The 20,689-nt window shown below is 41.6% G+C and overlaps 2 protein-coding genes across 2 annotated transcripts; one reads left to right on the top strand and one right to left on the bottom strand.

Annotated features, from left to right (window-relative positions):
• Positions 1-2,747: 2,747 nt before the first annotated feature.
• LOC138200094 (myristoylated alanine-rich C-kinase substrate-like) lies at positions 2,748-5,743 on the top strand. The gene is made up of 2 exons (XM_069152535.1): positions 2,748-3,118; positions 4,149-5,743. The coding sequence occupies exons 1-2, from the start codon at positions 3,023-3,025 to the stop codon at positions 4,779-4,781; spliced, it is 729 nt and encodes a 242-aa protein (XP_069008636.1). The 5' UTR covers positions 2,748-3,022; the 3' UTR covers positions 4,782-5,743.
• Positions 5,744-9,541: 3,798 nt separating this feature from the next.
• col10a1a (collagen, type X, alpha 1a) lies at positions 9,542-14,577 on the bottom strand. The gene is made up of 3 exons (XM_069152534.1): positions 14,495-14,577; positions 14,015-14,138; positions 9,542-12,005 (listed from the first exon to the last, which is right to left on the bottom strand). The coding sequence occupies exons 1-3, from the start codon at positions 14,498-14,500 to the stop codon at positions 10,171-10,173; spliced, it is 1,965 nt and encodes a 654-aa protein (XP_069008635.1). The 5' UTR covers positions 14,501-14,577; the 3' UTR covers positions 9,542-10,170.
• Between the last annotated feature and the right edge of the window lie 6,112 nt (positions 14,578-20,689).

The raw sequence follows: 20,689 nt of genomic DNA, 5'->3' as shown, positions 1-20,689 counted from the left end.
TCCTCTTTCAGATTAGGATACATAACTTTTGAACACTATATGAGCACTGCCAGCTATTTAAAGCTACTCAGGATTGTGCGTTATCTCTTGTCAGCCTACAAGAAGTTACTTAAAAGCAAAGAAACATTTTAAAATCATTGCCAATCTAATGCAATATTTTAGGGTCTTTTGTTTTACATCACACTCATGTCCAAAATAATTCAGTTAGACTTTACACATAAAACAGAGGTCTTTTGGAGCAACTTGCTCAGGTACACTCAGACATGTGCAGAGAAGAAGTTTGTTTCCAAACAACCAAACTTACTGTTAATATCCACGTGCTCCACCACCTGAGTCACTCGTGATTTGTAGCATCTAAAAACTAAGACTGGAACTAGCTCCCATTTTCAGTTAGATTTATTGATTTACTGGACAGTTCCCCAGACTGCAATCAAATGTCAACCAACCAAACATTAAAGATATTCAAATAAAACTCATTTAAAACAGAGAAATGCTGAAAGTCTGAAGAGTGAAGAAACTAGAACAAGTAAACGTTTGTCATTTTACTGCACCCGGGCCGGCGGCAGCTGTGGCTGGAGGCTCTATGTTCCTCTTTTATGATATGTCAAGAAAACCTTGAGGGAATTTCATCGAATGTGACACATAAAAGTTCACTTCAACTCAAGAATGAAAACTTTAGATTTTGGCGGTTGAAGGTCAAAGGTCAATGTGACTTCACCAGACCCCTTTGTGGTCATTCTATGACCCGTGGCAATATTTCACACAAATGTCAAACAAAATTAAAATATGAAGTGATGACATTTCACACCCAGAAGGTCAACTTCACTTCGACATCATAATGATATGTAAAAATTCAGGCTGTTTTGTATCACCATAACTGGGGAACAGGGGGGAGATTGTGACTCTATTTCAGATTCAGTCAGACACTCAACTGGCAACAGCAATTTTTGGTGTCCACCTTGAAACTGTGCTGATTTTATAAATCTGTGTGGTCGGGTTGAAGATGTGTGTGAAGCATCCATGTTTTAGCATTTGTAGCACACTCGAACACCTTGTGTGCTGATCTGCTGCAGATCTTTTAAAGTGTCATATATATGTAGCCAGGAAAAGGTCCCTAAAAAGACTAGACTGAACTCAAGATTTTAGATTTCAGAGAAAGACATTTTCTTGCTGGAAATGATCTTAAAAATGGTTCATGTTTATTTATGAAAAATCTTGATCTGTCTTGGATTTTTAAATAAAGGAGTCATTAAAATATCTTATTTTAGATTAATTGGGGGGGGGGATCTATGGAGATTTTTAAATGTGTACTTTTATTCTTAATTGACCTCTTTGTTTGGTAGACATGTATGTTTACCATAAAGGGAAATCAAAACGGTTTGAGGTTAGTAATAAAAAACAAAACGATTTGATCAATTGGGAAAAAAAATAATAATATTGAGCTACAAATGCTAAATATATATAGCTTTTATAGCCTTTTGTTTTTTTGAAAACACTCCATGCCCTACTGGCTTTGTCCCCAAGTTTACATATTCATGGAAGCTCACCATAATTACAGCTTTGCATGTAATCAGAATATCACAACAATGAACGTGGCCTAGTTAGCCTGCTGAGGGGAGGGTGGGTGAAAGAAGTCACCCTAATCCTCAGACTGCTGTGTTCAGCCTTCAGCTCACTCTCACCCTGCTTCTCCGCAAGCAGGAGTCACGATCGCTAAAGCCCTCAATCAGCAAACGTGCAGCTTCTTCCTCGCAGCCATTTTGGACCGGTAGCCATGGAGACGTGGGTCATGCAGTGATGGCAGACAGAGGAGACTTGTGGCTGGTGGTGGAGTTGGAGCACTGCAGGCTGCTGAAGCAGGCAGCAGCAGCAGCAGAGGAGAGCCATAAACTCTCATTATATGTGGGTCACTGGGATGCTCCAGCTGCAACAAGCAGACAAGACACTATTATGCAAGAAGAGGAATGAGGGAAGCTGTGGGGCACAGGGGGGCTTACGGTTACAGGGGACGTCTGTTTACTGCGTGGGGCATATGTCAGGAGAGTGCCCACGATGATATAACATGAGACCAGCTGAGTTGTGCTTAGTCAACCGTGCCATCCAAAACATGCTGTTGTTTTGATACGCGCATACATTAATTCAGAAGTTCTGATAACCTCTTATGCCCTATTTGTCTCAGCTTTGTACGACAAACACGTTGAACTCTCGATTGAAATATAAGCCGTATTTGACAGTTTACCAAAAATATTGAATTGTGCTGTAGTCTACACCATATTGTTGCATATTATGTTGTATATCATTACATATACATAGGCTACAGCTAAAAAGAGACTGTTTTCTTGCACTTAAAAATGAAACATCATCCAAAATGTTTGCCATCGCAGAGAATGTTTTTTTTTCCCAAGATAAAACATGACAAAATTGACTAGATGTAAAAACAAATGTTTTTGTAGTTTGTTTTTTTTCTACGTTGTTTACTTAAATATGGGATTATTAAATATTAGCTACCAATCAGCGTCAAACTAAGTCTCATTGTCCCCTATCTGGAATATGAAAAAAAAAAATCAAGTTTCTCCTCTCTGATTCGGCATAAAAACAAATTGTAGGCCATGTTGTTGTGTCTCTCCCATTGTCCGTGGCCCCCCACTCCATGACCTCCCCACTCGTTGAGATCCGGATTTGTGATTGGTGGAAACGGGGCGGCTTTGTCGTCATAGCCCCAGTGCCCATTCATCAGTGGACTTGGGCGTTGTACTCCGCATCTCATTTGCGGCGGGGCCAATTTCTCCATTTACAAACTCCGCTCGAGGAAAAAACTGAAAGAATTCGCGTTTCTTTCGCACCTTCGCTGCGTTTTTTGCAACTGCTCATTTGTCGCTTTGTGGTCGTTTTGATTTCGGGCTGATTCCTCAGGGTCGGTTGCAAAAGGAGGTGTCGGCGTTCGACGTGAATTTTTGGGGAGGAAGCTTGCGGTCTTTGTTCATTCATTTGGTCGGTTGGGTTCCTTTGTTGGAACAAAAGCATGGGAGCACAAATCTCCAAAACCGCTGGAAAGGAGGACGCTGCGGTGGAAAACCCAGCAGAAGGCGCAGCTGTCGCAGCAAAGGCCAACGGACAGGTAAAGTACATTTGAATTATTAAAGCCTTAATCGCTCGCACGGAATTTTGTCTCAATTTAGCAATGTGTTGCGTCAATGGCGTGCTCCATGTTCCCTGTAGCGCATCCCCACGCTCACCGGCATTCAGGGAAAGTGGCCACATGTATCCATTTTCACCGGCGAGTGCATTGTTACAATTTTGCTATTTTGCAGCACATTGGTCCAAAACCCAAGTTTACATCGAAAGCTTTAAGATGGATTTATTTATTTTTTTTATTTTTTTATTTATCCTTTGAATATTTAGGGATAAAACTGCACAACTAATCCGGTGAATAGTTTATTATAAAATAACGTTTTTTTTTTGTTTTTTTTTTTCCCCCTCTCTCACTACAATTACTGGTCTGGGATTTTGGTGTCTAAACATTTGGTGCGTTTATTCATTTGGGTGGGATGTGTTTGCAGCAGGGGTTTGTGGCCGCTCTCACTGTGGCATGGCCATTTTAAAAACGGTACCACGCCTTTGTTGCCAGATTCAAGAAAGGAGCCACGTTTTTGTGCAGACGCAGCCCGCAAAAAAAACCAAACTATGACAATAAAAGAAAAAAGAAAACAGAGTGCAATGAAAGGAATGCCTCGAAATTTAAATAAAGCACATTGGTTGACTAAACGGCCATTAAAGGAAAAGGGGGAACAAAAATCCCAAATTCCTATGTTGTTTCCAACGACTCCACACTGAACGCCCCCTGCTGGATCCCAGCCGTACTGCAGTCTAACCGACTAGCCTACTGCTGAAAGCCACAGATCTGTCGTCACTCTCCTAGTAACAGATGCTGCTGCAGTTTTAGGGCTATTTTCTTATTGGTTACCACGAGTCTGTGAATGGAATTAAATATCACAGCACCCCAGATTTTGCAGGGGATTGGCTCACACAAAGGCTTCAAAACACAAAAGCCTGCAGTCAGGCAATGAAGTGTCTGACTCCTTTTACCTTAATGGCATGATTATGTTCAAGAATGACATTTTTTTTTTTTTTCTTCTTTTTCCTTCCAGGAAAATGGCCATGCCAAGACCAATGGTGATGCCTCTCCAGGTGCAGAGGAAGCCAACAAGGCTGATGTGCAGGCCAATGGAAGCACTCCCACTGAGGAGGCGCCCAAAGAAGAAGGTGAGAAAGTAGATGGTGCCGAGGCCAACGGGGAGAAGGAGCCTGCCGCCACAAACGGAGAGGCTTCTGCCAAGCCGGAGGAAGGCACTGCGTCCACCAGCGAGGATGGCAAGCAGAAGAAGAAGCGTTTCTCCTTCAAGAAACCCTCCTTCAAGCTGAGCGGCTTCTCTTTCAAGAAGACCAAGAAGGAGTCTGAGGAGGCAGCGGAGGAGGAAGCCGCAGAGGCAACGGCAGCAGAACCAGCCGAAGGCGAGAAGGCGGCATCAGAGGAGGCGGCTACCGAAGAGGCCAAACCAACTGAGGCTGGCGACGAGGGAGCCAAGGAGGCTGCAGCTGAGGAGCCAAAGGCCGAAGAGGCGAAGGCAGAGGAAGCAGCAGCGGCACCACCACCAGCAGCAGCAGCAGCAGCAGCAGCAGGAGGAGGAGGAGGAGGAGGAGAGGAGAAACCAACTGAAGCTTCACCTACTGAGCCGGAGACGGCAGCCAGTCCAGAGGCCGCAGCAGCCGCCGCCGAGTAAACCTGCTGATCGAGACACCGAAATGAAGGAGATGATGTAGCCTGTCTGAAGGAACGTGAGGACTTGTCTAAAACCAGGGATTTTTTTTTTGTTTTGTTTTGTTAATTTCTTTTTGTTGATGTTTGTTTACTACTCTGCAACCATCTCATCCATAATGACTGCAATGTCCCTGGCAGTGATGGACAGGAGGTGTAGTGGAGAGTGTGCTGCTTCCTCACTGCTCATTGGTGCTTGCATTTGTGACATGGGTGAGTGTGAAAGTGCGAATGTGAGTGGGAATGTTTTTCTACATGAAACCATGACTTGTCAACACGTTGCTGAATTTGACATATATTTAATCAAAGTATTTGGTGCTGGGCAATTGGATGTAGCAGCTAAAGCTGTGTCTGCAAGATCTGACACATTGATATTTAAAGGGAAAGTCCTAATCCAAGTCTTAAATGTTGTCTTTGCAGTGCACAGTTGTTTACAACTCTTAAAGCTCAATGCTCCTGTGGACACAAACCATTCCTGAATGAACTAGATTTAGTTAACTGTCAAAACCAATAGGTGCGCATCACTTTCCATTTAGATTTCAAAACTCTGTAGTAATGCACGTTGTATAGACTTTGATATTACTGGTTTTATGACTGAGATGTACCTAAATGACTGAAGTTTTTAACAGATTACCCATTGTAAATGAAGTTTTCTTGTTTTTCACCATTTGTAAGATTGAATAAAATTGGGAGATGTTTTAAGCAAATTTTGCATCAAGCTGTGATGACTACAACACCACTAAAAAAAAAATTACACATGAAAGCACACAATTTCCGGGTTACAGATAGTCTTTAAAAAAGCATTTTTTTTTTTGTATATAATGAGGCTCACCTTATTCAATATGGAATGTAACATTGACTGAAAACTGGTATCAAGGTGTTAATTCTCTGTGAGTACTGCTGAAGAATAAAGCAATGACGTGTGAATTGGCACTCCGAACTCATTTATTCACAATGTTTAGCTGCTGCACTTCATTCATTTCTGTCAAATGAGAGCGTGAGGTTTCGGTCCGCTGTTCAGGGGCCGAGATCAGGCACTAGACAAGTAGACGCACACTAGCATTAGATTCCCTGCTTTACAGCACCCTCATGTGGTGCGGTGGAAAAAAAACACAGGAGGTGAAGTTTCCATCAGCTCCCGTAGAGAACCTTTTTTTTTTTTTTTTTTTTTTTTTTTACCTGTATTGAGCTGAATAGCACTTTCTGTTCAAGATTGCATACCTACATCACATTTAGAGAACATGCAATGACTAATGTTTTTGCAGATTGTGAAGTTACACAAGTGACATTAGCAAGACGATACAACAGCACAGGATTCATGGGCGTTTCCTGTCAACTCACCTGTTACTGCTGCCTGTGGGGTCACGAAACCGCATTACCCAGTCTAGGAGAAAAGAATCATGTGAATCCACAGGTATTAAAAACTTTAGAAGAATTATAATCTTAAAAAGTACAAAAAAAAAAAAAGATAAGACAATAAATAATCTAGTTGACCAGGTAGAATTGGTACAGAAATGGATTGTGCAAAAGCTGTACTGTATATGAATAAATACAGAACAGACAGTGCAGTAGTGCAAGCGGAGCCGGTGATCCAGTAATACAACTATATTGTGCAGTCTATAAAGTCTTAAGTCAAGAAAAAATGCAGTGTTTTTTCTTAAAGTAAATACATTCTCACTCATTTTCCTTTTCAATCAAATTCAGATTTTATTGATTGAATTTGAGCAAACGTAATGACAACAACTGGAGAACTTCCCCCTCGAAGCCCCCGTCAGCACATCCTAAATTGTATGTTATTCAACAAGCACATTTCTTTCTCTAAACCAGCCTAATTTGCAGTGAACACAAAGTGAGATATGCTGCTACAGTATTTTTAAGGAAATGAGACCTTAAGTCTGGGAGGAACCGCAACATAATTATGTCAGTTGTGTTGTGTGATTCAATCAGAGCTTCTGGTTTTGCACCATAAATTATAGTTTTTGGAACAAACAATTTTACGACGTCTCGAGGTCTAGCATCGGCGGCAAACAACTGCAGCGCAGGAAAAACTGACGCCCGTGCTCACCATCGTCATGTTGGGATTCCTTCCACGAAACCCCCAAAGCGCCTGATTCTTTTTAAGACCGGGACGCGATTGCAGCAAACTCCTCCAGGGTGTTTTTAGCAGCCCACAGATGTACCATGCTCATTTCAAACCATCTATTTCCTTTGCACCCAGTTTAACCTCGTGTACCGCAGCTTTGGCCACCGCAAGACGGGTGTGTTTTACGCAAAATGTTTCTATTTCTGCTTCCTAAGTCTGCTTGTCCATCTGGGTGTTGAGGGATTTGCTGCTCATTTTGGCCCCCGCTGCGCGTCACAGGGAGCTCGCAGCCGTGAAGTATCCCTACGTCACCATCCATCCTTCTCAAAAGCCAGCTGCCTCCTCTTTTCTCGACGGACAAACAGGTGCATCGATATACCCCAGGTGAGCCTTCAAACTACATATTTCAAAGTGAAACATTCCTTCGAGTGTCAGCAGATGATTTTGGAGTGCGGCTTGTGGAGTCGACCAGAGGCAGCGCTCCATCTGTGCTCCTGTCTGTCCTCATGCACCAACCCGCAGACCGTCTCTGAATGGCAAATCCCCAGCGGTTTCTTTCTACCAGCTTCCTCTCTTCTGTCCCTCGGGCCCCTCACCTAACCACCGTCTCGCTCTCTCTCCCAAAGGAGATCAGACAGATGCTGCCATGCCAGGGGACCATCCCTGTCCCTCATCCCGCAACCCAAACTATTTTCAGCACACCCGAATTCAGACTCTGCAGAGCAGCGGGCAACCAGTGGCCACCGTGGGGAGACAGATTAATACGTTATGATCCTCATTCGTTGTAGCTTCTATCTTGGACCAGTGGTGACAAGTTCATTTCGTCAAGTTCTGTATTTAAGTGTGTTTGGATTCCCCAAGAATTTTCTTACCAACTCAACGGGGAAAAAAAAAAATAGTCCCACATCTGTCGGTGTCAGTTTGTTTTGATTAATTGCAAAGTTGTAAGAGTAGCTGAATCACTAAAGTACACTAAAGAAAAGAGGGTTGAGTTAGTTACTCCATTATGTTTCAGAAGGAAAATATTGTATTTTATTACACTTAATTTATTTATCACTTTTGACACATTTTTCTTATAAAACATATGATGAGCTGCTGTTACTGAAAAAAAGGACCCAATCACATTAAACATTGAAATTGCTTTATGCAATAATACAACAATCTAATATACTGTAATATAACAAACCGGAAGGGGCCATTTTGCACAAGTAATTAGTTACTTTTGTATTGAGGTATATTCATATTTGAGTAAAACTACTCAAGTAAAAAGTACGAGTTCTACCATTGGAAAAGACTCGTGATAAGAAGTTATATGACATGTTAGTGTTTTATATCTCTTATTCTGAAAAGCGTATAAGCTTATTAAAGGTTAAAACAAAATCACCCAAATGACATTTCAGTTTGAGTGCTCATATGGTAACCCGCTAGAATAATACAATTCACGATGTACAAATTTACAAATCTGTTAAGTAACAGGATTAGTTACCTTATCAAAGTGCTAATGTATACAAATCATTAATTAACGCTGATTACCAGCTCCAAAAGTATACTTGACCAGTAGCTTTACCACTGCAATTGAACCTACTTAATTCCTTTTCACTGAACACACTTACAAAATGTGGGAAAAACAAGATATAAACAACATTACTCAGGCACATGTGGCTAATTGACATAAACAAAATACACTTTTAAACCCATTTACAGTATTGGCATGGTGACATGACCAGAATGAACAATTACCAACATTTAAGTAACTCCGGGAAACCATATTATACTCAAAACCAAAAGCTGAACAACTTCAGTAAGGGTTAGACGAGTCAAGGATCTTCAGTGACAGTAAAATAAAATGTCGATAGTAAAGCCGCCATTTTGTTACACGGTTTACCTGGCAGGTAGCGAGACTACATTGTGGTGGACAGAAACATTTCTTAAACCTGGCCGAACCAACTATTTTCGACGGGAAACGTTGTCAAACAACATCGAGGCGACTTAGAGAAGTGCTTAGGAATGCATTGTGACAATATAACAATCATTACTAACCTGTCTTGTACGGAAAGCCGGAGAGAACACGCGTTAGATGTTGTTCTCTTGCAGCTCGACCACAACTAGCGCTCAATTTAAGCAGATACTCCCCCTTGTGTTGTAATTCAATAACTGCAGCTTCAGAGTTACAATTTAAAATCACTGTTACAATACACTAAAATCTGGCCTTTTTTCCACTAATAATTACAAAAATAACTTAACAATTGTGACCATACATTTGTAGGCGTCACAAATACTTTACTTTTTCTGGTTCTAACCTGCTTGTCTGTTCTTCATGATTTATTATTATTCTCATTATTAGCTTATTCCCGTATTTTTTTTTTTTTAATTCATTCTATTATAATTAGTTTTGTATATTTTGGCAGAATAACATTTTTCATTGAACCTGTCACACATTATTTGGGAAATTCTAATTGGTTTCCTGTTCCTGTTTGTGAGTGTTTGATTCAGTGCTTCTCAGTGAAGCTAAATGGGTTTAAATCTGAGTTTGCGCCTGCGTGAACCACCATGCATGAAATACACAGTCAAAATTTATAGCACATTTAGTCAACTGTACAAATTCATTTGGTTCCAATTAAAAATGCTTCAGAGACAAACCATTCGTTAAGACATCTTTTATTTTGGTCATTATGCTTTACATGACATAATGCATATCCAGGGATATAACAATGTTGCTGTTAAACAGTTGGTGTTTGCATGACAGTATTCTGGTGACTTATTTCATTGTAACGGTCAATTTGACCATTACCCCTTTCACAATATATTCAAGTCACATTTGGTTACAACAGAAAAGTGTTAGTGTACTTTTAATAAGATTATTGGCCATCCAAACAAAACAAAAAAGGGTGTACAAAAACAAACAAAAACAGACAAACACTAAATTAAAAGTCACCAGTTGAAGTCAGTATAAAAGGAACAAGAGTGGAAAAGAAAAAGTCAGAACACAACACAGTTATAACACCTCAATTTCACATGCTGTCTCCATTACAAAAGCTCACTGGTAACTTTGTGGATTGCTTCCCCCATCCCTGATCTCCTGTTTTCATAAATTAGTTTTCCTTCTTCTAAGCACCTATTTCTTGTAGTTTTCAAGTCGAGATGCTACTATTCCTCAAAGAAGGGTGAACTGCCTGCCTGTTGGGTTGAGGAAAAATGAACAGGGAGTTTACTTTGAGAAATAGATTGCAAATTTAGTTGGTTGGCTTTTGGGAACTACATTATCAACGTATCACGTTGAAGCAATGAGGAACCCAGAGAAAGAGCAGTGGACATTCTCTGCAGCAAAGACACCATTGGCTTCATCATCGGGGATCTGGACGTAGACCGTGTCATGTGCATCGAGCAAGAGGACAGCACTACCGGACATCTGGTCCAGGAAGCCCTTGTTGTACTCATCATAAGTGAACATAACAGGCTGGCCATTCTTGTACAGAGCCACCAGGGCATTAGCTCCATTAACATGGATGCTGTAGGAGAAGTAGTAAACTCCAGGAACCTGGCAAGTGAAAATGCCGGTCTCAGAGTCATAGTGATTCTCAGCATTGTACACGATCTGGTCAAACTTAATGGGGGTGCCAGAAGCAGGGTAGGGGGTGGCCAGAGATGCAGTGAAAGCAGACATGGGGGACTTGACCATAACCTCACCCATTCCCATGCCCTTCTCAAACATAACCTCACCAGGAGGGCCAGGGGCACCAGGAGGACCAGCTGGGCCAGCTTCTCCATCAGCTCCATTATCACCAGGCAGACCAGGGGGACCCTGAGGTCCAGGGATACCCTTAGCAGTCAAACCTGCAGGGCCGGGAGCACCAGGGACACCTTGGTGTCCCTTAAGGCCAGGAGCACCAGCGGGACCTTGAGGGCCACCAGGTCCTCTTTGACCCGGAGCACCATCAGATCCAGAGCCACCGGGCTCACCTGCACGGCCAGGATGACCTTTGGGTCCGGCAGGGCCTGGAATACCTGGGGCACCTGGGGTACCTGGGGCACCTCCATTACCTTTGTCACCTGTGGGTCCAGTGGCCCCTCTGGGTCCAGGAGGACCAGCTGCACCTGGATAACCCTGCTTGCCTGAGAAACCCTGTGCTCCCTGATCTCCCTTGTTTCCCTTAGATCCCTGAGCTCCAGTTGGACCTGAATCACCTTTAGAGCCAACAGCACCAGGTTCACCTGGGAAACCTGTTTCACCCTGAGGTCCAGTAGGACCAGTGGGGCCAGTTGCACCAGTAGCACCAGTATATCCTGTTGGACCCTGGTCACCCTTAGCACCTGTTGATCCTGTGCTACCTGTAGCTCCCCTCTCTCCCTTCTCTCCATTTGCACCTGGTTTTCCATATCCGGGGACTCCTGGGGCACCAGTGGCTCCAGCAGAGCCCTGGTGACCTTTAGGGCCAACTGAACCAGGCAGACCTGGGGCACCATTCTCACCTGGTTTACCTGCAATACCTACACCTGGGGCACCAGTGTGTCCCTTAGGTCCCTGTGGTCCCATTGGACCAGAGGCACCATCTCTACCTGAGCTACCTGACTTTCCAGGCTCACCTGGTGCACCTGTTCTACCTGGCTTTCCAACTCCATTCTCACCTGGTGCACCTGTTGAGCCCATAGGTCCCATAGGTCCTGTCTCACCCTGAGGTCCGGGTACTCCCATCCCCATATCACCCTTAGCACCTGGAAGTCCAGGAATACCTGGATGTCCTTTCAGACCAGACTCTCCTCTATGTCCCATTGGTCCAGGAAGACCTGCAGGTCCAGACTTGCCAGTAGCAGAGAGACCAGCAGGTCCAGGGCTTCCAGATGATCCAGGGACTCCCCTGGGTCCCTGCTGGCCGGGGGCACCAGTATCTCCCTTCTCACCAGGTTGTCCAGAGCTGCCAGGTTTGCCAGGTCCACCTGGAGATCCAGGTTTGCCAGCAATGGAGCGTCCACTAGGTCCGGGGGGTCCAGGAGGTCCTTGGGGTCCAGCATAACCTTCACCGTCCTCACCTTGGGGGCCAGGAGGGCCAGCAGGTCCCTCAGGGCCAGGCTCACCTGGAGGACCAGGCTCACCTGCTACTGACACCACTGTGGAGGGTGAAAGAGGTACCACCATCAGTATCAACAAAAATAACAAGTGGAAGCACAAACAAACTGTGTGTAACTGTGTTGTATATCACTGTCACTATAAATGTTACAGCATAATGTACTGTTATGATGTAGCACAGCTTGGGTCAAACATATGGTTTAAGTTGATTTTTAAAAATGTGTAGTTTGTCAATGGAAATAACTTTAGTCTGTGCAAGTTCATTCAGCGATGTCTTAGGATACAGGGTCTACTTAGTGCCTCCAGTACTGCTGATTACATCCTTTTCAAGAAACAAAAATGCAACAACATGGATGTACAACATGGACCAACTTTCAGGTTGGAGTTTGTTGGTGCTGACAGTGTCTTGTTGATTTGCAACATGGCAGTTCAGCAATCAAAAGTGAAACAAATAAAAAATTTAGGAAAGAATAATTATTGTTTTCCATTGTTTCTTCATGTCAAAAATCATTGAAACATCTGCAGATAGGTCAATTTTTGTTTTTATACTCATGAACCAAGCTGGATGAACCTCCTAAATGAAATCTTACATTATCAAACTTTTCTTGTGAAGCAAATCCTTCAAAATAAATGTCAAAATTGGTCAAAGCTTTGTTTTTTGTTTTTAAATATATAGGCCTATTTATAAAATATATTAATTTGGGCATGTATTTAATGGTAACATAAAAAAATATAATAAAAAAAAAAAAGATTGTATATAACCTGTTTTATTACTATTTTTAATATGCAGAACAGGTCAAAGATTTTAAGAGACATCTTGTGACTTGTTTGTGAAACAGTGGGTCTAAATGAGAGGGAGGTTTTTTTTAAATTTTTTTATTTGCTGCCTTGATGTGGTCACGTGTTTGAGTGTAAAAGGCTCACTCCTTGGATAACTCTAGCTTAGTCTGGATGAAGCCAAACAGATGTTTCTACTTCTGCGTTAAGCAGGCACACCCAATCAAGCCACAATGCTGGGTGACTGGACTCTAATTGTAAGTGTCAAACTAAAAATAATCCACTAACAGCTACTTTCTCGAATGAAAATAGCAGTATGTTCAATCACACAAAAATCAACATTTCATATTTTGTGTTGCATTTTAAGAAACACTCAAAGCCACACCATAATTCATATATTTCAAGTAAATAACCTTTTTTTTAGGACTCTCATGTTGTTTTACATTGGGAATCTTTAGAAAAGACAGTTATTTTATGTTGAAAATTAACTGAACTGTGACATGACTAACATGAGTTAAATCAAATGAACAAGCAACTTTTAGAGCTAAAATAATTAAAATGTCAAAACATATTTGCCAGATTTAATGCACTGAATACAGCAGTGATCTTATAACTTTATGGTTCTCAAAATGCTAGCTGATAAGATCATGTAAACAAAGAAACAAAACATGAAATAAGAATTGCTGTTTTAATAATGAACATTTTTCACCAGATAAAAGCAGGAGAAAAAAGTGTTTAAATAACAAATTGCATGTTAACCAACTAAAATAAAAAAAGATATCTGAAAATCATTTCATTTAAAAAAAGAATGTTGCTAAATTTGAAACTGAATAAATGGGGAAAAAACTTGAGTAAAAACTACCGAGAGGCAGGTTTATCAAACCTTATGTTGTCCAGAAAAAGAAAACTGCTAAACTTTGCTGAGTAAATGAGCCTGTTCCTCAAGTCCCAGATCTAAATGGACTGTGATTGGAGAGTCATGCAAACTGTTGCAACCAATCAGAGTGCAAGACTGTTCCACAGCAAGTGGAGTTCAGTTTTCAAAGTGAAGTGCAGCTGTAGCCGGCATCTGCCTCACTGCCTGTGGTGCTCCTGTATCAAAGATGCTCTACCCCTCACTTATGAATCAAATGTAAGGCAAAACTGTTTTTAAAATGTTTCTCAAGTAAAGATCACTTTTTAGAGAAGAAAATCTTAATGCTTTTTTTTTTTTTTAAGTCACAGTATTTGCAAAGTTTGTTGTCAAAAACAGATTTAAATCAGGTTTTCTTACCGTGGCTCTTCACAGCGTAGGGCATCACCTTCTTCACCACATACCCCTTTCCATGGGCTGCTGCAGAGGCCACCATGACGAGGAGGACGCATGCTACTCGTATGTCCATCTTGTAAGGTCTAACCTGCAGGGGAAAGAAGATGACAGTCAGACCAACCAGTTTCAAGGTACAAAATTTCAGCACACTTCAGTTTCTGTCTTAGAGTTTAAAAACTTTCTTAGCTGAGTGTACAGGCTCTACATTTTTAAATAAAATCAGTAGACAGTGAAGAAGAAAATAAAAGTTAAAGTTTTTCCTGTCAGAGCATTCTGGATGCTTCAAGACTCTCTGAGTATCACCCATGTAGCTCCAAGCAAGCCAAAATCTGCCTTTTCCCCCAGCCTGCCATAGGAACAACACAAGGCCTACAAAGCCTAGCTGTTGACTATACACTCCTCCAGAGATTGAGCCATTTAGTGAGGCAGAGAAATCACACATACCGGCATCCAAAGAGGAGAAAATCAAATCTCTTCAGCACCAGTGAGCTCTTGGTGCTGTTGTATATCCTTAGGGTAGGAGCACAACTGAGGATATGCTGCCCTCCAGTACAATGATGTGGGTATTTATACCATATCTACCCCTAGCATCATTAAAAAAAAAAAAAAAAGCCCCCACCACGCAAGTACCTCCCTCCCCAGAGCTAGGCTGTAATTAGCAGACAGATCTGCCCAAAGCGGGCATGTCACATCAGGGTGCCTCCATGTCTTGAATATCCAGACACATGATTATCACTTATTTCAGTCTTCTTCTGAACTTGACAATAATCATGCTCAAAGCAAGCAAATAAACAAATGAATACACAAAGAACACAACTCAGCCCCGCAGGAGAAATAAAGTGACAACACCTTTTCTCTTTCAGCTTTGTTACACTTATATTTACAGCAGCATTTATTATTTAAACTCTCACAACATTAAAAGACCTCCTGTTTAAATATGTATAAAAATAATCAAAACAGATTTATTAAAAAAAAAAGCAGCCAGACAGATCTGTAGTGGCACCTGTGCTGCTTTACAAAGGTTGCATTGAGGATGTACAGTACAAGACTCATCTCCAAATTTACATGTTGTCCAGCCGGCCGAAGGAAACTCGTCTTTACCTTTCCTGACCGTCTGGGCTCCTCCACGCCTTCCATGATAACGTAAACAAGGGAAATGGTGGGGAAAAGATTGCCATGAATGAAAGCTACCGGACATTTTAGTTGCTTTAGGCACTCACATGTTTAGTTCTTCGTATATTTAGGTTTGCACACTTCCTGGTTATTATTTGGTCAGCTTGTTATTGTGGCAAATAGAGCACAAAGTGGCCTTGGTTTCACTCTCTATTTCAGGATAAACACTTTTTCTTAACTTGCGTATTTTTGTAAGTGTTTCACCCTCAAAACAGCTAATAAAGTTATATAAGGGTTGGAAAAGACATTTGGGCTTGTTTCTGTGCCTTGTGAATGCAACCCAGTGTGAGGGCCCTTATGTGCAGTACTCGTGTTTAGGCACCAGAGGGCAGGTTTTTACCAATGCACAGTATCTCTCCATGGAGTGAGGTGCTGCTGCAGAGAAGGAGCCGTGCCCCTGTGGTCACTTGTTATTTTTGGCCTCCTCAGTGCACACACATCATCAGAGGTTTCAGGCCCATTCCTTCAATTAAAGCTGGTTTCTGTCATGATGTTGTATTTCCTCAATCATCGCTGTCCTCCAGTATTATCCTCCCTCACCCTGACCCTCACCCTCCACCTTGCCTTGCTTACTTTCAGATCTTTCAACTGTAATTTCTCAGTTTCACCCCAGCCACATAGGAAATGCATTCACCCTAATAATCGCATGGTCTCAAACACACAAGTAGCCATAAATTATGTGTGGGGTAGTCCATGTCCCATCCCCAAAAACCTTCCTGAACACACAGCCATTTATGGCACATGCTCTTCCTGTGTCCTATAATGTAGATACATGCAGCTGGGAACATGTATACATCTGCAGAAATTATGATGAACTGCATGATTGCAAGTTTCTATATGAGGAATCTATACTACTACATGTGACTGTGATAGGCATCTTTCACCGCAGGTATAATGAAAGACCCAGCTTGTTTGAACCCCTTTTTTTTTGTTGTAAATTAGACCAAATTATATGAAATTTTCCAAAGTGCTACCTTCCCTGGCTTATGGCACTTAATCATGTTTGGCAAGCATTGTTTAAGCTCACTCTTCCTGTCAAATAAAACATAGTGCCTAATTTGTGATCTTCATTTCCAAATGCTTGAGATTCTGTTTGTAACCAAAGATGGGAGTGAGAGGGTAGAGCAAAGGTGCAGACTGATCACCTGAGGCTGTGTGCTGATAGAGGTATGTCACAGTACGAACAGTTGGGGCACGTGCAGCTCAAGCAGAGGGAGCATCACATTTCAAGCCAATATCTGAAGTGCCAGTCATATTTTCAATTTGATTTGGCATGTTTGATCTGCCTGTGGAAAGTCATGTTTACCCTGCAAGCCTCCAGCAGCTGAAGTTTTCTATTTGGATTGACTTACTGTAAATGCCACACCAGTTATGATATTTTCTAGTTATACTGTATTATTTTAAAATCTCTTTATGCTCTTGCCCTCAGAAGAGGCCTGGTCTTTCCAGCTTCAGTCAGATTTAGAAAAAATGACAGAGCAAGAGAGGGTGGAGTTAGAATTTTATATGTTTATAGCTTTAGATAATTTTAGTTTATTTATGTTTTTCAAACATGGCTAAACCATGGCAAAATAGGTCCTCTGTTTTTAGTTTAATGTTGTGAGAACAATGATTCATCTCTTTATTCATAAAAACAACAACCTGCATCTGCATGAGAGCCTGCCGAGAGGCAGAACCATTCATGCTGAGCCTTGGAACCAGAGTATACGTTGGCTTGAGGAAGACTTGAATTAATCGTGTAATTTGGATGTTGTTTCTAACCTCGCAGCATATTTTTTATTTTCTAAACATGCTATTGCGCTCATTTGAGAAGGACTCTGTGTCCTTGTGCTTGTAGTGGTAGAACTGAAGGCTGTGAGAGTGCATGGCACAGCTCCCTCTGCTCTGCTCATTACGCTACTGCAGCAGCTTGATGTGGTTGGAAGACTTCATTGTAATAACCATTAGGAATTAAGTTAACAGACTTCATGCTGAAGGTGGTGACGTCGCTTTGCTCTTATAATGTTGCAAGCCCCTCCTGTAAAATACTCCTTCAGTTTCATGTCACTTCATACACTTGATATGTGACATAAAATGCTTTTACTGAACTCAGAAAATTAAGAAAATGGGTCATTATGAACACACCCAAAGTCACTGAGAGCAAATGAAGGCTGAACAGCCTCTTGTTTAAGAATCACACACATTTTCAAATGTGGTTTATGTGATAGTTCCTGACAGTGATGGTACATGTATTTACGAACATACGAAACTTAAGCACAGTTTTGACGTACTTGTATTTTGTATTTATAGTTTATGTTATTTTTTGTTTTACTGCTTTGCAGATTCAAATTAATAATGCCGATATTATGGCCTAGTATCACGCCATAGAGTGTAATACACCCATCAGACTGAGCATATCCAGAGGATAATGTGTGAATGTCACGTTCTGCCTCGCCTAGGCATGAAAAGAAAACACAGGACTCTCACTTGCATCACCAGTGATTGAGTCCGTGAGAATGCAGAAATCGACATGGATTTCTTTTACGTAACATAGGTAAGTCACATACATAACGCAACATATTTAATGTATAAACGTTACTTGTTTAAAATGACTTGTTTTAACCCAAACCATGATCTTAATTTAATCCTAACGCTGTGGTTTTTGGCACCCAAACCTAAAGTCCCTTACTTTTCACGCGAGGAAACACGTGACACAAACACGGTGTCGTCTAGTTGACTGCCTGGTGTATTACACGTTTCATCACGATATTCGGTTGAATACTTATGTATGTTTACTTAACTAACATTTTGAATGCAGTGACTTTGACTTTCACAAAAAAGTGAGTTGTGTGCTGTCACTTTTACTGTAGTACAAGATCTCAAAACTTTCCTCAACCACAAGTTCCTTCTCAGGAGCCTAATGCCAATTCTTATTATGCTCCACATAAATAGACTGAAAAGAAAGATTAAAAACAATGATGGGAAACTGTGACAGGGCAAAGTTTCTTCATCTGACTCTGCTGCAGAGGACATAAGCTGCTTGTTTAGGCCTTCATCCGTGTCTAACAACAGCCCGGGGATTTCACTGAATTCCCTGGAGAGCACTGCTGGACGGTGTTACTAGCAATAGTGATGTTTGTGCTTGTACTCTACAATGACAGTAGTGTTCGAAAGAAAGGTTTTCGCATTTTGTCTGTTTTTGTTCACTCCACTGCCAGGAATGGATGTTTCTGGTTTTCTTCACCATGCTACCCGAGGCTTAACCCACACCGAGCAGAAGAACATAATTGGCAGTTGATGTAAGGGGACCCAACCGAACACGTGAGTCAAGCAACAGCTAAAGATATACCATCACTGCTGGGATACAAATTTAATGTTTCAATAAACTCCACGGACCACTAAGAACTACTTTAAACTTTATGAATGGCAGACTTGATGGGGGCCCTCGTGAGTGATTGGTGGGGAAATTACAGGGTCCCGAAAACAAACATATGGACCCAAATGGAGCCAGAAGTGTAAAAGTAACTGAAAAATGGTGGCGGTGGTACCTTTAGAGATGAGGGCTGTTGTCTGGGAGGTCACCGGTTTGAAACCCAGAAAGACAGAAAAATGAGGGTGGGGACGTGGATGAGACAGTAACAGTTGGGTGTCCTTCAACAACTCCTACCTGTGAATGCATGTCGTTGTCTGACTGTAAAGCACCGCGCTGACACGAAAGCTCTCCCCAGCCAGACACTAAATAATATGCTAACGTTAAACACTTTGGGGTGCTTTATTGTGCTAACACGTGAAATTTACTGTGTAATTAAGTTGATAAGTTGAAAATAGTTGGGACATTTTCACTAACTGGTTGCTTGTGATGTTATCACCAGTCTGCCAGATGAAGCTGCTGCTGCTGCACACACTTCAGAGAGTGTGGGTTTGCCTTTTGCCAGTCAGTCGAGTCAAATGCTACTTTATCTGATTTGATTGTTTCCATTGTTCAGTTTACTGTAAATTTATTTCTGGAAAAGTCTGACTCAGCTGTGAGTTTTAGGCCGTTTTCTTCAGCAGAGAAAATCACACTTTCAGAGCTTTAGCAGCCAGAAACTAATTTCACTAGACATACTCAGCCAGACAGTTTATGAGGTGCAGCAAAACAGCCCTTGTGCACACAATGTACTACAAAGGTATAAAGGTCAGAGGAACATGTAAAGATATATTTTTACCACTCCTGTTGTGCCCTAAAACAACGAAACAACCTTTGCTTGTTATTAATTTTATTATAACTTTTTGCTGTTGTCTCAAACTTCGTCTTTTTCCAAATTTTAAAAACAGAAAAACATCCAAATTAAACAGAAGACAGACTGCTTGAAGTATCTGCTTATTGTGGGATCATTGAAAGATATCAAAGTGAAATAAAAACCACCTTAATGGGATTTTTGGTGCTTAAACGTAGATGGCAGAGTCCTATATTTAAGGATAATGACTAATCTACTACATCAAGCCTGCGAAAATTTCAGGTTTCACTGTCTGCACCAGGCAGCCTCAGCCAGTTCATAGAAAACGCCAAAAAAAACCTGTCCGTGTGTGTGTGTGGAGATTGTGAAAGACAGGAGGAGCACAGGAGGATTTATACTTGACTCGTCTCTTCATAATTACATTTGACTTCAGCACACGCTGCAGCAGGAATGTGTGGTGGGGAAGGACACTTTCTGTGCCTGAAATGCAAAGTGACAACGAAGAAACAATGTTTACACAACACGATGTCACCTCACTTGCTGCAGCAGATAGTTAGCACTGCACTATAATGACCTGCAGAGAGACGAGACAAGTTTCTGTAACACTATATTTGGTTCCAGCCATGTCTCTTAAAATATGTGTCGGAGCCGAGCTTTTTGTTGGAGCCCACACAATTCACATATGTTTGCTTGTGATGTTCGTATTTAAAGACCACAGGAAGTCAGCAGGAGTTTAACGTATAGGATGTCCAAAACAATTCCAGGGCCGAGCCTCAATCCGGTGTGGTTTGGAGGTTTGTTTTACTTGCTGATGGACGCTATGTGGGTTGATGCTCTGACCGAGGACTGAAACAGTAGCTCCAACTGTGCTGAAATGGGAATCATTCCACATTATATAATATACATAAATAATATCATCCTGCCGCCTCTCTACTCGCAACATAATAGTGGTAATAATAATGCATAAAAGAGCTCTTTTTCTCAAGTTCTATGTCCTGGTTCTGAGGTTTTTGTACAGTAAATGACAAATTGGTCATTTGGCGTCTGTCAAATGCATGACCTGGTGAAAATAGTTTCAGCACAGACTCTGAATTCATGAGAAGACAGATCTTGGGAGTGTGCACTGCAACCTGCTCAAGCACGAAAGTAATACATATAAACCATCCGTTTAAACCCATTTCAGTTATAGCCGCATTTCATAGTTGTCCTGATTTGTGTCTTTGTGTCTGAGTTATGTTGGTTGTGTCAGTTTTTATGTTTTTATTTG

Source organism: Embiotoca jacksoni, unplaced genomic scaffold, assembly GCF_022577435.1.
Source record: "Embiotoca jacksoni isolate LCO1_2020_lvr unplaced genomic scaffold, fEmbJac1.0.p SCAF_18, whole genome shotgun sequence".
In the NCBI taxonomy this organism is placed as follows: domain Eukaryota; kingdom Metazoa; phylum Chordata; class Actinopteri; family Embiotocidae; genus Embiotoca; species Embiotoca jacksoni.
This window is presented reverse-complemented; position numbering and strand designations above follow the sequence as displayed.

Bases quoted from the DNA above. Each gene is read 5' to 3' on its own strand.
- LOC138200094 (XM_069152535.1), top strand. From the start codon at position 3,023: ATGGGAGCACAAATCTCCAAAACCGCTGGAAAGGAGGACGCTGCGGTG. The intron at 3,119-4,148 runs GTAAAGTACATT...TTTTCCTTCCAG, and splicing joins CAGCAAAGGCCAACGGACAG to GAAAATGGCCATGCCAAGAC.
- col10a1a (XM_069152534.1), bottom strand. The intron at 12,006-14,014 runs GTAAGAAAACCT...CACCCTCCACAG, and splicing joins CTACGCTGTGAAGAGCCACG to TGGTGTCAGTAGCAGGTGAG.